This window comes from Heteronotia binoei, chromosome 7 (genome assembly GCF_032191835.1).
Source record: "Heteronotia binoei isolate CCM8104 ecotype False Entrance Well chromosome 7, APGP_CSIRO_Hbin_v1, whole genome shotgun sequence".
Lineage (NCBI taxonomy): Eukaryota > Metazoa > Chordata > Lepidosauria > Squamata > Gekkonidae > Heteronotia > Heteronotia binoei.
Genome location: NC_083229.1, coordinates 71,088,584 through 71,105,402, shown reverse-complemented (window position 1 = coordinate 71,105,402; position 16,819 = coordinate 71,088,584). Strand labels below are relative to the sequence as shown.

Genomic DNA, 16,819 nt, shown 5'->3' with positions numbered 1-16,819 from the left:
CAGGTTGAAAATGTTACATTAAATAAGCTTAACCCCCTCAATTATTTCTCAGCTGTCCAAAGCAATAAACCAAGAACTGATGCTAATAAATGATTGAGCCAAAATGCTTGGTTTATTCCTTCCCTTGTTAACTCACTCTTCCGATTTTGAACTCCATATCACTTTTCAGTGGTGAAGGAGTGTTTAAAATTTGTACAAATACCACAGGAAATTGGAAGACAATGGGAATAAAAAGGTAAAGGTACATATCTCATATCCACATGATTTAACAAATGATTTAAACCAAACAATTCTAGGTATTGTGGGGAGATTAGCTGTTTATTTGAGATGTAGGGATTGTACATTAATAGATATGGATTACTAAAGACTATCTCTAGTCTAAAGACTGGAGAGACTGTCTCTCCATAAGATCCTAAAAGTCACATACTAGCTCACTTTCAATAGCTGAAAAGCACCCTCACTATTAATATTCAGCTGATGTATGATGAGTTGCCTTTGATTAAAAATGAAATGAGCATGCTTAGAGGGACTCTCTTTCTCTCTCCATTGTGAGCTCCATATTGCAGTGGTGTACCAAGGGTGGAGGGGTGTGGTCCACCCAAGGCGCAGCTGGAGGAAGTAAGCTGGAGGGCCCTTGAAGCCAGCATTATACTGTGTCCAGCCAAATGTCTTTTTTTGTTTTAAAATGTAGTTCTGGCTGCAGCCACTAGGGGCACAGGGAAATCTGAGCATAGCAAACAGCACTCTTGGATTGGCTGGACTCCAAGACTGAAGCAAACTCACTTAACAGATTGTATAATCAAGCCAGCATGCTGATAGCTGCTTCAGTAATTGCCAGCCTGCAGGTCATTTTCTCCAGTAGTCTAATCTTTCTCTCTTCCTTTCCTTGTGCTCAGCTCAGCCAGATCTTGCAAAGCATTAGTTAGGGTGCTGGAGCAAGATAAAACAACCTTTGGAGTTTAATTACGCTTGTTACATCCTTGTTTCCGCCTCCACCCCTAAAGTCTCCTGGCTCCACCCCCAAAGTTCCCAGAAATTTCTTGAAGTGGACCTGGCAACCCTAATTGGAAGAAGCCGGTTACACCATGCTTTCTCATGTTTCCAAGGAAGTACAAAAACACTTTATCTATAAAGAGAAACTGTTGCCATTTTTGTGAAAGGAGTGAAAGATCTGGCCAGTTGCCCACCTTTCTGGGTACTTCTAATTACTTAAGGAACCCTTTTTCTCCACCAAACCTAGGATCTCATTGAAATTTCAGTGCTTGATGGAAATTATTATATTTCAGGCAAACTATTTTTTTCCAAAATATGAGAGCACTGCCAGAAACTTACCCAATCTGAAACTGGCAATAAGCCAGACTTGGTTTATAGTATTAAACAAAAAACTTCTGTCAGTTTCAGTTGTATGGCAGAATTCTTTTACTTAGTTTTGGTTAAGGCTGTATTACAAAGCCAGCATTGCTTCTCTCTTGAGTGACTGCTCATCAAAGTTATTACTAATTAAATAAGCTCAAGTTATTTCCCTCCCTATTTTAAAGGCTTCAGGAATTGAATGATCAGAAATTGCTGATAATCTTCTCCTGCTTTCCTTTACATTCTGAGTTTGTCTGAGTCCCTAGAACGAAATTAAATGTTTTCAGAGGCTTTGAGTTTTTCTTCACAATCCAGCCTGCTTCTGTTTTCCCAGAAAATAAAACATCACAAACAAGTTTTTCCAACTGTTGGAAACCATGGATTTCCATGCTATAGGCTAAGTGGTGTAAGGGTCAAGTGTTGCCAGTGACTGCATGAGTAAATAAAGCACTGCTTATGTACATGCTCAGGATCAAAGTTTTTCCATTTCAGCTTTGAGGAGTCTTTAGGAGCCCAAAAGAATAAAACTGCATTTGTGTTTGAACATATTTTTCAACAGGAGAAAGCAATTTCCAGAATATTGTGGATTAGCAGTGCCATCCTAAAGAAAGTTGCACCCTTCTAAACACATTGAAGTCAATGGCCTTAGAAGGGTGTAAGCCTGCTTAGGATGGCACTATTGGTGACACTTACCCCAGTTCAGACTTCTAACTGTTGATATGCTGCCCAACTGGTAAGAAATGGCTCTTGTTGTCTGCATTAGAAAGAAATGGCAGAGCAGCTGTTCTCAATAACAATAACGACACTATTGCTGAGACAAACATTTTCATAATGATGCATGGGAACACTAAATCCAAGCTACATTGTTTAGCTAATACATGCTTTCCCTCCAGTAAAGTGCAATGTCATATAACTGAAAGTAAATCGAAGAGATCATAGTTTAGAAAATATGACAAAGTTGAAAATGTAAAGCTGCATTATACAGTAACATCTTTTAAGAGAAAATTAATTGATCCAAAATGTTACATCTATGTATATTTTAGAATGGTTTATTGGGTATAATTTTTCTGAAGTTGGCAAAGTAAAAAGTTTAGTAAGCCAAAATTATTTGAGGACAAGTGTGTTTCATCATTGGGTGCATTCAAACTACACTAAATAATGCGTTTTGCAACTGGATTTTTACTGTGTAAGAAGAGCAAAAATCCAATTGCAAAACGCATTATTTCATGTAGTGTGAATGCGCCCATTGTAAACTATGTGCTTTGAATATATGCTGCTTTAGAGAAGGATGTGTTACAATGAGATGACATATATGAGCTACTATTTTTCCCTAGGAAATTCCTTTGCATTATTCAGTGGCTGCACTCTGATGTAATAACAAACCATAGTTTGTCCCTTTGAAAGTAGGCTTTATACCTTCTCTTTTTCTTCCACCACACATGGCTGAAGAATTGAAGACTTCTGATGTAGAACCAACTATGATTTCCTGTCTGAACCATGCACTCAGGTTTATTTCTTGTCTATGAATCAAGATCCACCCTGATTTAACCCATAGCTATATCAGACCACAGATGACACAGATAATAGCCATGTATGAGAGGAGAGGAGGGAAGATAATTTCCAAAACATATTACTGTTAAATGGCAAGCCACATTCTTATTTATTAAAGGAATGTATATACTACCCTTTTGATCATTTGACATTTCCATAAGTTCAGTCAGCATCATAACAATTGCCGTGTTTATAGTTGAAGGTAAATGACCAACCCTAAATCAGACTTTTCCCTGCAGCCGCTGTGGCCGGACCTGCCTGTCCCACATTGGTCTTGTCAGCCACCAGCGAGCCTGCAGCAAACGTGGACTATTGCACCCTTCTTAAATCTTCGTTCGCGAAGCCAAGCCGAGAGAGAGAGAGAGAGAGAGAGAGAGAAATGCAGTTGAATGAGACAGTAATGACAACTCAATTTCTTTTAAATGGTTATTAATCCTCAAATGTCTTATGAAGCCTCCCCTCCCATTTCCTGTGACTTAACTAGTACAATGCCTTTGCCCTGCAGTAGTTCTGCCAGGGTATTACAACTTCCCTCAGTCTCTGCATGGAGCTATTATACCTCCTGATCATTCAAATGGTAATGTATGAAGCTGGAACATTTGTTTGCCATTGTTACTGCTTTATATACTGCTTTATGTGAATGTCACTGTCACTTGATTTCTTTGGAAGCTATGCTTTCCCCTGGAATACAGTTCCAGTATGGAACTGCTGACTTAGTTACTCTGAAGGTCATAGAAAGCATGGGAAAAGGTTTATAAATAAAAGTAAGCATCGGAGTTGTCTATTATTCATTTGCAAAGGTATTTTAAATGAATATTTTTCCTGCAGCTTTAAAAAATTTACAAGTTTCTGAGAGTACAGATGTTCTGGGGTACAGTTCTTATGGATCTTGAATGTGAAATGTTTCTGCCAGAAGTTCTCGTTGTTTAAAACTAAAGGGTCTTCTTTGTTATGAAAATAACCACACAGGTATACAGAGCTCTTCAGAGTGGCTGTAGTGATATGGTCTGTGCATTAAACTACTGTGGGGCATATTAAAAGCAACTTGTAGCCTAAGCCTGGCTTTGATGGAAGAGTGGACTGTTATTAAGCAAGTATGGGCATGAGGGAAATGTTAGGTATGTATTGAAAGACTACTCACCTATGTGATGGAGTCATCAGAAATTGAAAATGTTGTTGGCTTATAAATAACTAGAAATAAGGCCCGTTATGTAAATATATACAATGGGCTCTAAAAAGAGGCCCAGCCTTGGGCACTCAGTGTCAGTTTGCTGTGGCATCATAGCATGCTGATGATCATGTAGATGCTGGTGCTCAGCATTCCTTTCATCCGCAGTGCATTGTTGCCGCCTTTTCCTGCCATATTCAGCCTTGTGGCTTTTAGCATCAACATGTGTTTGTGGCGTGATTTATCTTTTTTGGTCTGGCATGGTTGTGTTATGGTATATCATAGAGTGTGCATCTCAAGGTGGCCGTTTTCTGTAGGGGAAGTGATCTGACTTCAGTTTTCCATCTCCTCCCCCCCTCCCCACAGCCTCTACCAGTGTCCCTTCTAAGCTGCGTTAGTGTGAGCTAGCTCACAATTTTTAACCTCTGTCTCACACATTTTTGTTTTAGCTTAGGAAAAATAGTCTTTTCCCCCAGTGGAGACCAAAGCAGAGGAAAATGACCTTAGAAGGGTATAATGACACAGAGTCCACTCTACAAAGCAACCATTTTCTCCAGGGGAGGTGATCTCTGCCATCTGGAGGGCAGTTGTAATTCCAGCCCTCACCTGGAGATTGGCAAAAAAGGTTCCTGAGGAGGAAGTGGCTGGTTTGGAGGGTGGAGTCTATGGCAGTGTATCTGTCTGAGGTTCCACCCCTCCTCAATCCCCACCCTCTCCAGGCTGCACCCCTCAAATCTCCAGGAATTTCCCAACCTGGAGTTGACAACCCTATTTCCTTCCCAGCCAACCCTCTACCTATCTTTATAATTCCCTCTGACCAACTTTCTATCTCCTCCCCCTCCCTGCAGCCTCTACCTAGAAAAAGGCCAGTCTTTCTCCACAGTGAGGATCAAAGTAGTTTACATCATTCTCCTCACCCCTTTTGATCTGCACAACAACCCTGTGAGGTAGGGTAGGCTGAAAGTCTGTGACTGGTTTGAAATCACCCAGTGAGCTTCCAGAGCAAGAATCTGGGTCTAGCAGACCCTGCTCTGAAGCACTAACTGCTACACCAAACTGGCTGTCATACTACAGAATGAAACAGGACATATTTTTTTGTTTACCTCAAATGTAATATAATTGTTCAATCTACTTTATGTGTACTTCATACCTACCTTGAAGGGACTTTCCCTATCATTTCTGTATTGACCATATCCTTAAATAAAGGGGTTTTCTCTCAGTTGTGTTGGTGGAATTGGTGGTATTTTCTTTGTTGATAAATTTAGCATAGGTCACTAGAAGGAGCAGTATATAATGTGGGCTGTTTGGGTAAAAATGTGTTATCTTAACTGTGTGTCTTTTTAAATGTCCTGTTTTGTAACTAATACCATAAAATTAAAGTGCTATTAGCCTTTGCCAGGCTATCTTTGAAAATAACTCCTTTCCTAAAGGGCTTTCTTGCTTTCTAAATAAATAAAGAGTAGAGGAACAATTGCCAGTTGCCCATCTGATCCCTAGAACTTCCTGTTAAGCCCAAAGTGTTGTGCAAGAAACATCTTTGGGCTGCTGTTTCAGAGACTTGATGATGTGATAGGAAGGATATACATTACATCAAGGAGTGATCTTGTTATGCTTCCGAAGCCTGACTTCTACAGGTCTGAATGAAATAACGGGTTCTTACTTTTCCCTCTTGAATGTGGCCTTGGATGGTTTTTCATTAATGGTGTTCCAAAATAAACCTTGCTCATAACTGAGGTATATGTATTGCATGGACATGTGTCCTTATCACTATCCAGTTTTTTATGAAGCCCAGCTGCTATGTGAATTCTGCTGGGTTTATTTCAGACCAATGTGGAATAATGTGAAACATGACTAGGGTTTTTTTTTTGTAGAAAATTCTAGCAGGAACTCATTTGCATATTAGGCCACACCCTCTGACATCACCATTGTTTTGCATGGGGCTTTTTTGCAGGAAAAAGTACAGCAGGAACTCATTTGCATATTAGGTTACACCCCCTGACACCAAGCCTGCCGGAACTCTGTTCCTGCTCAAAAAAGCCCTGGATGTGACCATATTTGCAAGTAAGGTATTATGCTAAGCAAATTAACATTCTTTAGTATTCTGTTGCGATGTGGAATCTTTAGTTTACCCCTAAACTTACATATATGGGCTTGTACTTAGATAATCACTAGCTGACTCCTGAACGAAAGTGCTAAGATTTTAATTTCCAGCAAGCTACCATTGTTATTAGTCTTTTTTATGACTTGGTGATCAGACGGTCATATAATTTTAATTTCTAGGCAGATGCCTTTCCATAATCTATGCAAAATCAGTTCCTTTGAAACAGCAGAAGGGAAGAATTTGGCTCTGTATGCATTCAGTTCATCTGATGGCATGCACCATTATCTTTTTTAGAAGCCTCCCATGGCCAGCATTGCCATAATACTTTGTGAGGCAGTAATTTCAGGGTAGTAAATTATAAGATGGTGCTATTTTCTACTTTCTTTAGCCTCTACCTTTCACTGTCATTTCTTTATCATTTTTTTTAAAAAAAAACTAAACAAGGGCACTGTAGAACATGGTAAGGACCAGTGTTTTGCATTTTTGCTTCAGGTGTGAAAATATTTAAGGTTGGCCAGGTTGTGTCAGAACAAAGATGCAACTGCTATGTTTGTAAAGCAGAGTATGGAGAGAAGATTCTGTTGATGTCTGATATTTAAGAGGGAAAAGTAAGAACCCGTTATTTCATTCCAACCTGTAGAAGTCAGGTTTTGGAAGCATGACAAGATCACTCTTTGATGTAATGTATATCCTTCCTATCACATCATCAAGTCTCTGAAACAGCAGCCCAAAGATGAGAGTTAGGGGTGTGGGGCAAAAAGAGATTATTGGAGATTATTGGTGATTACTGCTGTATATCTCAACAGCAATGGAAGTAATGGTACTATGAACTTGGCCCCATTTTACTGGTCCTGCTTTTAACAACCGTCTGACACCAAAATTAAACTCCTCCTGTAGATATTAAAAAGGATGAAAGAAGTTCACTGGCTCACACAGAAATCTCATAGAAAGGCCAGCTGGCTACAACTGGGGGTGCCAGTTTTTCATTGACAGAGCTCCTATGTCTGCAACAATAGTATGATGAACAGAAACGTTTCATCCAGTAAAAATGGAAGGAAAGAAAGAAAGGGAAAGAATGTAATGGAAGGAAAGGAAAGGAAAGGAAAGGAAAGGAAAGGAAAGGAAAGGAAAGGAAAGGAAAGGAAGAAAGAAAGACATGGAAAGAAAGAACATAAGAACATAAAAGAAGTCATATTGGATCAGACCAGTGGACCATCCAGTCCAAAATTTTCTCATACAATGCCACAAAAGCACCAGACTGTTCACCAGTGGGGCCAAGGCACTAGAGGCCCTCCCACTGTTGCTTCCCCCCACCCCCAGCACCAAGAATACAGACAGAGCATCCCTTGCTGATGGAAAAAGAAAGAAGGGGGGACAAAGGGGAAAAAAAGCCTTACTTACTATCAGATTACCCCAGCCAGCAACAATTCAGCCCAGGGGTCGTTTGGTAAAAAACAAAACAAAACAAAACTATTGGAATGCCCACTCCCTGCCCCTCATGGCTGAAAAAAACATCCCCCTTTCTTTGCCACCCAGGGCTCCCGGGGGGAAATCTCCCCAAAAGAACATACTGCAAGGCACATGAAAGCTCATACATTGAAGAACACTTCATGGATCTAAAGTGCCAGTGGATGCCAGCTTTTCTCTCAAACACTGGGAGGTGGGAGAAGGAAGGAGAGGCAGCCCAGCTCCTCTCTGCACAACAGAGATGGGAGAAGGAAGGAAGCCAAATGGAGCTTAGGCTTTGCAACCTGTGTCAGTCTTCAAGGCTAGCTTTTCTCTGCACAACAGAGAGATGGTGGGAGGAAGAAAGCAGAGCAGAGGTCATGCTTTGCTTGGAGTGGGGCTAGCTTTGGCTTTTCTTGTGACCTGCAAGTGAGGCTTCCGTGGCCCGGTACCGAGTCCCGACCCTGCAAATGGGAAACAGTGCACTAGAGATATGTAGAGATTTTCTTTGCATTTTCTTTTATTTTGTATTTATTCCCATTTGTCACCTTTCGATTCCCATTGTGTTCAAGAAGAGGCACATTTCTGGTTATAATTAGGGCCAGCCCGGCAACTAGGCAATTGCCTAGGGCACCAGCTTTCTGGGGGAGCCAAATTGGGCGCTCCCCGATGTGACTTGGTGACATTATCAGTGTGGGGGAGCGCCAGAAGTTAGCCTTGCCTGGGGTGTCAGACAGTCTAGGGCTAGCCCTGGTTATAAGCTTTTTGTTCTCCATATTACTGGGATGAAAATTGCAAGAACTGTGCCATTCCCTGCAGGGAAACATCTTAATCACCAATTTAAATTCAGGCTTGCAGAGAGGGCACAGGGAGTCATTGGCAAACATAGGTAAGAGAGCCAGTTTGGTGCAGTGGTTAAGTGTGCAGACTCTTATCTGGGAGAACCAGGTTTGATTCCCCACTCCTCCACTTGTAGCTGCTGGAATGGCCTTGGGTCAGTCATAGCTATCACAGAGTTGTCCTTGAAGGGGCAGCTCCTGTGAGAGCCCTCTCAGCCCCATCCACCTAACACGGTGTCTGTTGTGGGGGGAGAAGATATAGAAGATTGTAAGCCACTCTGAGTCTCTGATTCAGAGAGAAGGGCGGGGTATAAATCTGCAGTTGTCGTTGCCGTAAGAGTAATGTAAACTGGGCCCGCAGAATTGCATACCATAACCACAAAAGTCTCTATTTGTGTGTGCTTCAGATAGTCACAGTAGCACTTTTATGTGTGTGTGTGTATTTGTGTGTATGTGAACACACTCACACTGATTCAAAGACTGTATGCAGAAGACTATACAAGAGATGGTTTTGAAAGAAATCAGGGGGAAAGCCCTGAATACTGTCTAAATAGTGACGTTACTCATACACATGATTGCAAACATATACTCTCTCTTTTTAAAAAAGCTGCTGGAAGCACTACTATCAAAGCAAACTATAGAAGTAAAACATGTAAGTGTGTGGTTTTAATGAAAGAAGTGTGCTTGTATGAGCCGGAAAATGCTGTATTTCTAACATGAAAAATCTAGAGCTCTTGAGATAGTGTAATCATTGATTGAACATTGCACACAGGCAGATCTATCTAGGCTTGGCTCTAACCAGGGCTTTTTTAAATAGAAAAAGCCCAGCAGGAACTCATTTGCATATTAGGCCACACCCCTGATGCCAAGTTAGCCAGAACTGTGTTTCTATGCATTCATTTCTAAAAAAAAAAAAAAGTCCTGGATCTAATGGAACTAACACTTTGAACCCTTCCCCCCTGTTTAACAGAAAACAGTGAGAAGTCTGTTGATGACTCTGATCAGGCCTGATTCAGATATAGGCCTGTACTTAAGAAACCCTAGACTTTACTTTTTTCAGCCTTTAATCTTTGGCAAGTACAGGGCTTTTTTTCTGCAGGAGCCCACAGGATCGGAGCTCTGCCTGGGCTGACCAGGGCTCTGGCCCGATCCACCATGTGGCAGTCACATGCTCCCAAGGCCGGCAGTGTGGCCTAATATGAAAATGAGTTTCTGCTGGGCTTTTTCTACAAAAAAAGCATTGGTCAAAAGCATTTCATATTTAAAAATAGTGATTACAAATTTCTCATAACACCAATATCTGTTGGCCCTCTACTAATACACTGTATGAGTGAATTACACTTTTATGAAGTTGGACATTTTGCCATTCTCTAATGCAATGTCACCCTAGAGTTGGAAACAACTGGTACTTGCACGGCGGATTGGCTTTAACTTTTTAATGCTTCTAGCACTCAAAACCCAACTTATGCTTTGTCTTGATATAGGGTTGCCAGTTCCCCAGTTTGGAGGCCCTCACCCAGCTTCAGGGTCATCAGAAAGCAGGGGGAGGAGGGAAATGTCTGCTGGTCACTCCATTATTCCCTTTGGAGATTGATTCCCATAGGGCATAATGGAGAATTGATCTGCAGGTATCTGGGGCTCTGGAGGGGCTGTTTTTTGCAGTAGAGACCCCAAATTTGCAGCAGAGCATCTGATCCTCCAAGTTTCAAAAAGATTGAACCAGGGGGTCCAATTCTATGAGCCCCAAAAGAAGGTGCCCTTATACTTCATAATTTCTAATGAAGGGAAGGTGTGCGGTCCCTTTATATGTCATGGCCAGAACTCGCTTTGGAGTTCAATTATGCTTGTCACACCCTCAAAGTCCCCAGATATTTCTTGAATTGGACCTGGCAACCCTATCTTGATATAGGTTAAATTATGTCAGGTCTTCAAAAGGCCATGTTATTTTGTTACTCCTTTGTTTCCTACCCCTCTCCAAGAACATTCTATTCTGGGTCTCTAGATTCCCTATATAGCATATAGAGATTAGGCCAGCTGCATTTCTGGCTTGTAGAAACAATCCTTCATGATCTTGTGGTCAAGACCTGCAACAGTTCCCTTATATTTCTGGCAATATCCATAACAACTTTTTCCTTACTAGGCATTCAAAATGAAGAACATAAAAATAAAAACAGCCTTCCATGTTCCAGCATTGCAGCTATAGAAAACCAGAGCAAACAGATACAGAGATTACAGAAGACAATTAATGCCAAGTTTCCCTTCTAGCATGCAGAAGAGAATACTCTCACTTTTTTTGAGAGTGGTAGTATAGGTAATCACCAAGGTCTGCTTAGGCTGACCCTGGATTTATCACCATAGTCCACTTTGATTAAGCCTTCTGGTTGAAAGAAGTGCCTGCTAATTACATTCAGTACTGATTTCCTCTTTCTCCTCCTCCCCTGATCTTAGTGGGGTGATTCATATGGCTGACTTATACTTAGTTATGCTTTTTAAAGTGGAACTAAATGTTTGCCTATTGAAAGTTCACTTGAGAGAGCTAAAGAGTAGGTGAATATAACCTTGTACATTCTGGGTTAGATCCTACCATATTGCTTAGTAAGTAGTCACATCTTTTTCAGCACAGGACCCATCCATCTGCTGCAATGCAATAGCATTTTAGGTCAGTGGAATAATTTTTGCACTGGAAGAAAATACTAATAGGCATTACATTTTCCAGATGTACAGATATGCCTGATCATCTGGTTAGACCTATTGCTTGTACATGAAGCTGAACATCATGAATTAATGAAATTACCTTACCTGCTGATATTATCTTAACTGGACTTGTTCTAATTCCTTTTCTGTCCCATTTGGTTGAGTGCCACACTGAAGGCAAAAAACCCACAACTTTCCAGTTTCTTAGTCTCATAATAATTTGGTTGTTTTATCTGGTGATTATATTCTTCATAAAACTAGGCTTGAGCTCTGTGTGCTACTGGAGAATGAAGCCATCTTTGAAACTGAGGCAATGGAAGATTCTCATTCTTCTCCAATTATTCTTCCCTACCAGAAGGTAAAAATGCATCTTTTATCTTCTTCAGGTTCATTTTGTGAGGAGCAAATAGCCCATTTTGATCTACAAATCACATATGATTTTAAAAACTAAGCAGTAGATAACACACTGGGTTGGATCCAGGCAGCTTTTCCAATGGTGAAAAATGGAAGAGGGGTTTCCTTTGATCACCAAAAAGGCTATACTTGGTATTATTGGACATGGATAAATGTGTGTGTGTGTGTATACACACACACACAGATGATGGGGGCTGTCACAATGAGAATAAATAATCAAGATTGAGTGAAAAAGCTAGCTGGATTCACCCCACCTCACTGTATTTGGAGGGAGCACACATGCTCACAAAAATGGGTCCTGTAGCATATATTGTAGGGAAAACAGCTTAAGTTCCTAATATCATTACTTAAGGTACCAGCATCAATGCCAGATTTATTAGAATTCCAAAGCTATGAACCTGAATCTTCATGGAAAATGTGTGCAATCCAAACCAGAAATCTGTTGGTACCACTCCCAATCATCATCCTATGTATTTGCTGATCTGAGCACCCTCATCCAATCCACTGTTATCATCAGACAGCTGTTCAGGGCCCCAACTCTCTCATCTAGTCCATAAGAAAAGGAGAAATAGAGCTTAGTGTCATCAGCATACTGACAACAACGTATTTCATATACCATCATATGCTATCCCACCAGGTTCATGTAGATGTTAAAAAACATGGGAGAAAAATCAGTATCCTTAGAAACTCCATATGGAGTCTCATGGAAAGAAATAATAGTCTCCCAGCAGCAGTTGCTGGGATCTACACTTCGAGAAGGACCAGAAACACTGCAAAATGATCCCTGGAGGGTATAATGGTACTGAACATTGCTGAGAAATCCAGTGAAATCATCAGACTTGCTATGACTCTCAATTGGCGTTCATAAACCAAGTGAGCCCAAAATAACAGTGATCTATAATATTGTCTACTCCAGATCAGAGTTGAAAAATTGCATGATCAGCAATGGATGACCATGTTATTGGATCGCTACAGTACAGACCCTCAGTATCAGCAACTCGTCATCAATCTGGTAAGAGTGAAGCCAGTTCTGAAAGCAAACATTTCCTCCATGAACAATGTGTTTGTTATATTTTCTCTTCTGTTTATGACGGCTGTGTCAGCTACACTGATTTACATAAACACTGCCAATCCTGGGATGCTACAAAAGTAGCCGAGTACAAACAGCATTCCTGAGTTTTAATTCATATTGTATAAACATAACAGATGTTGATATAATGAGCCAAAAAAGAAAATACAACAAAGGCAACCATTTCAAGGGGACTTGCAGTGAAAACATGTTCCAGATTGGCAAAAGGATGCAATGTTAATGGAACAGAACATTTAAAAGTCATTATTTGGTTCCAAAGCATTGCAAAGACACAATGTATAGCAGCACTCTTGATTTCCCCCCCTCTGGTTCCATACCTTACACAACACTGAAGAAGAACTATCTTCCTGTGCCTGTTTTATTTGACAGTTTTTCACATTGAATCTTAACTGTCACATGAGACAATAAAAACCAAATGTAACTCCATTATATGCAACTACCATAATATACACCAGTGATTGACACTGTGTTGTCCACGAATGACAACATTTGATTTAACACTAGCTAAAAGTTTCCTTATGTCTGTTTCTGCAAGCATTGGGTGTCAACATGCCACACAGATGGTCAGTCTTGGAGCTAATTATAAAATGTAGGAGGGTGGCAGGTTATTGGGTGCTCTGGAGCCAAGTGGTTAAGGGTGCTTTATTGTGCAAAACAGTACCTTGATTTGTGCTGAGAAAAACATCAGAAACTAATGCAGATAATTTAACAGTACTCTAATATACTATCAGTGGAAAAGTTGAATGTGCTGTACCAGGCAGTTGAAACATTTAATTCAGCAAAGGACGATCTCATCAAGAGTGTACTGTAAGAATCTAGTGTGAGCACTTAAAAAACTTGAATGATTGTTACAAAGCATACTTCTTGACTTGAGGCATTAAACACTATGCACATTAGCTTTCTTACTAGTGTACTTACAGCAAAATAGATTTATGCTATACTTTGTAGGTGACATTGTACCAGGGCTTTTTTTGTAGAAAAAGCCCAGCAGGAACTCACTAGCATATTAGGCCACACCCTCTGACATCACTGGAAGTGCGGTCATAGAATCATAGAGTTGGAAGGGGCCATACATGCCATCTAGTCCAACCCCCTGCTTAATGCAGGATCAGCCTAGTGCATTTCTAGCAAATGTTTGTCCAGCCACTGCTTAAAGATTGCCGGTGAAGGGGAACTCACCACCTCTCTTGGTAGGCGATTCCACTGTTGAACAACTCTTACTGTAAAAATCGTTTTCCTAATATCAGTTCAGTACCTTCCCACCCATTATTACGAGTCCTCTCCTCTGCTGCCAACAGGAACAGCTCCCTGCCCTCCTCTAAGTGACAGCCCTTCAAATACTTATAGAGAGCAATCATGTTCCCTCTCAACCTTCTCTTTTCTAAACTGAAAATACCCAAGTCCCTGAGCCTTTCCTCATAGGGTTTGGTCTCCAGGCCCTGATCATCCTCGTTGCTCTTCTCTGCATTCTCATCATTCTGTCCATATCCTTCTTGAAGGCACCCCAATGGACACCTCCCTCTATTTAGATGTAATGCCATTGACAACTACTCTTTGAATTGCACACAATACTCCAGGTGTTGTCTGACCAATGTAGTGTACAGTGGAACTATGACATCTTGTGATCTGGCAGTTATGCCTCTGTTGATACACCACAAGATGGCATTTGCCTTTTTTATCTCTGCATCACACTGGCTTTCAAATTTAACTTATGGTCCAACTGTACCCCAAGGTCTTGTTCACACACACTGCTACCCAGAAGTGTATCCCCCATCTAGTATGTGTGTTTCTTATTTTTACTGAGATGTAGAACTCGGCACTTATCCTTGTTAAATTGCATCACTTCTGCCTACTTTTCTAGCATGTTCAGATTTCGTTGAATTCTAACCCAATCTTCTTGTGTATTTACTGCTCCTCCTAATTTGATATCATCTGCAAATTTAAAAGTTAGCTGCTCCACACCCTAATCCAGATCACTGATAAAAATATTGAAAAGTACAAGGCCCTGAGGCACCCCAATGGACACCTTCCTCTATTCAGATGTAATGCCATTGACAACTACTCTTTGAGTGCAGTTCTCCAAGCAGTTACCTATCCACCTAACTATCTTAGAGTCCAGTCCACAGTCCTCTAGTTTATCCATCAGAACATCACGGGGAACCCATCAAAAGCTTTACTGAAATCTAGGTAAACAACATCAATAGCATTCCCTTGTTCCAGTGAGCTCATCACTCAATCAAAGAAGGAAATGAGGTTGGTTGTCCTGCCACTGGTCTCTAACTTTCACAACCATCCAGAACAGGCTAGATAACTTCCACTTTCAACAAAAGCTAATGACATTTTCCCAACCTTGAACACCTTGACAGTCTTCCTCTACTTCCAGCTCTGAACTCCAAAATTACAGCTTCTTCTACACAATTCATTCAATTTTGCATCTGAAAGCATTTCCTTCCTGCAAAATGATCTATCTCCTTACCCAGTGCAGGCAAGTTGATCACACCAAGCCTCAAGAACTCCTTTAACTGTCTAGTAGCGGATTGTGCCAGAGAAATCACACCCCACTTCTCTCTTTCAGACCAGCAGCAAAGATTTTGCCCTGATTTGTTGCAAAAAAAGTCACTTCTAGCAACCAGACTCATGCAGCTCTCTCTAACAATGGCACAGCCCAAAGAGCTAAATCTCTCTGTGGTGTTTTCAGCAGCCATTCTCTGAACATGGTGCAAAGTAGGACTGCCAAATGGGGGGTTTTTTTGCTTTGATTTTTTTTTGTTGACTGGATCCTGTGCCATTATCTCCATTCTTTGCATTTTTGATTACATGCAAATATTTCCATGTATGAAAAAACTACATGTATGAAGCAAGTCTCGCTTTGTGTACTCTAGAATCCTGAGCACTGAAGTGTTCAAGTTTCAGGCACTATGGTGCCCCCCACCTAGACGTACCTCTCTCTCTGTGTGTGCAAACTTCCATTGCAGAATGTTGCAGGATGTCATAAATGACTTTGTAACACAAGCATGGCTATAAAACACATCATGGTAAATATACAGTCATTTATTGTTGCAAGCATAATTTTTGAGTCTAGCCTAACTGTTGTATCATGTATGATCTGGGTGTTTTCTAGTAAATATAACCAGATTGACTAGTAAAAATGAAAGTCATTATTGTGTATTTTTATCTTTTAAAAGTACAACTAAGATTTTTAAAAAATATAGCGCTGTGCCATCCTAGATTTCATTGGAGAATCCAGATGTGGTAGCATTATGATTTTTTTTTTTGTATTAACGTGTTTTGTCTTTATTTTACAGGAACCATATATAAACAAATCAGCAGTGTCAGTGCAAGCTCATTTCTCATTGCAACGAACATACATCATCTTTCGGTCCCTGGGCCTTCGCCACCTGACAGTTGTTGATTTGCAGAACCAGGTTGTTGGAATAATTACTAGGAAAGATCTGATGTCTTTCCAGCTGGAAGAGAAATTGGGGCTCCAGCAGACATCACAGCAGCCTCACTCTGATGAAGAATCTTTACTCCAGGAGGAAATCTAAATGGAGAATGCTGAGTTTTTCAGGCCTTATAGTCATTTTTTTTTTAAAGGAACCCTACTTTCTTCTTAATGAAAGAGGAAATAGGCTGTTACAATGGATATGCCACTTCCTTGCGCAGTGGGGTTCCAAACATGTAGTTGATGCATTTCAAATAATGAAACGTTATAGAAATGAACAAATTATCAAGATTTTGGGTTCATATTTCACACAGGTCTTTCTCTCCCAGTCTCAAGTCAGACTGCTTCTTCTCTTGGGGACTGGGTCAACTGATAAAAGTGTTCAGTCTTTAAAAGTGAGGTGTGGATGTTCATTTTGGATTGGATTAGTGCCATGGCTCTAGGAAAGGAGGCATATATATGCAGGGCCAGACAGCCCACTAGGCAAATTAGGCCTTCCAGAGGCACTGAATTGGCTGCTCCCATATGACTCACTTAGTGACATACACATGCAGATTGTGGGTGGCGTGACCACAAAGTTTAGCAGCAGCTGCTGGCCCCACTTCACTCCCGGGCTTCCCCCTAAGGTGTGCTGGGCTGCACCTGCACCAGCACAGTGATCCCCTAAGTCCTGACCCTGGCACAGGAGAATGGGTCTGTGGAGTGGTTGGCTCCACCC

At 40.9% G+C, this 16,819-nt stretch overlaps 1 protein-coding gene across 1 annotated transcript in view; it reads left to right on the top strand.

Annotated features, from left to right (window-relative positions):
* LOC132574736 (chloride channel protein C-like) overlaps nucleotides 1-16,279 on the top strand; it is a 97,951-nt gene extending 81,672 nt beyond the window's left edge. The window contains exons 14-16 of the mRNA XM_060242972.1: nucleotides 11,414-11,510; nucleotides 12,483-12,578; nucleotides 15,962-16,279. Of these exons, the coding sequence (XP_060098955.1) occupies nucleotides 11,414-11,510; nucleotides 12,483-12,578; nucleotides 15,962-16,204 (436 nt within the window). The 3' untranslated portion in view covers nucleotides 16,205-16,279. The remainder of the gene's footprint in view (nucleotides 1-11,413; nucleotides 11,511-12,482; nucleotides 12,579-15,961) is intronic.
* Nucleotides 16,280-16,819: the final 540 nt, after the last annotated feature.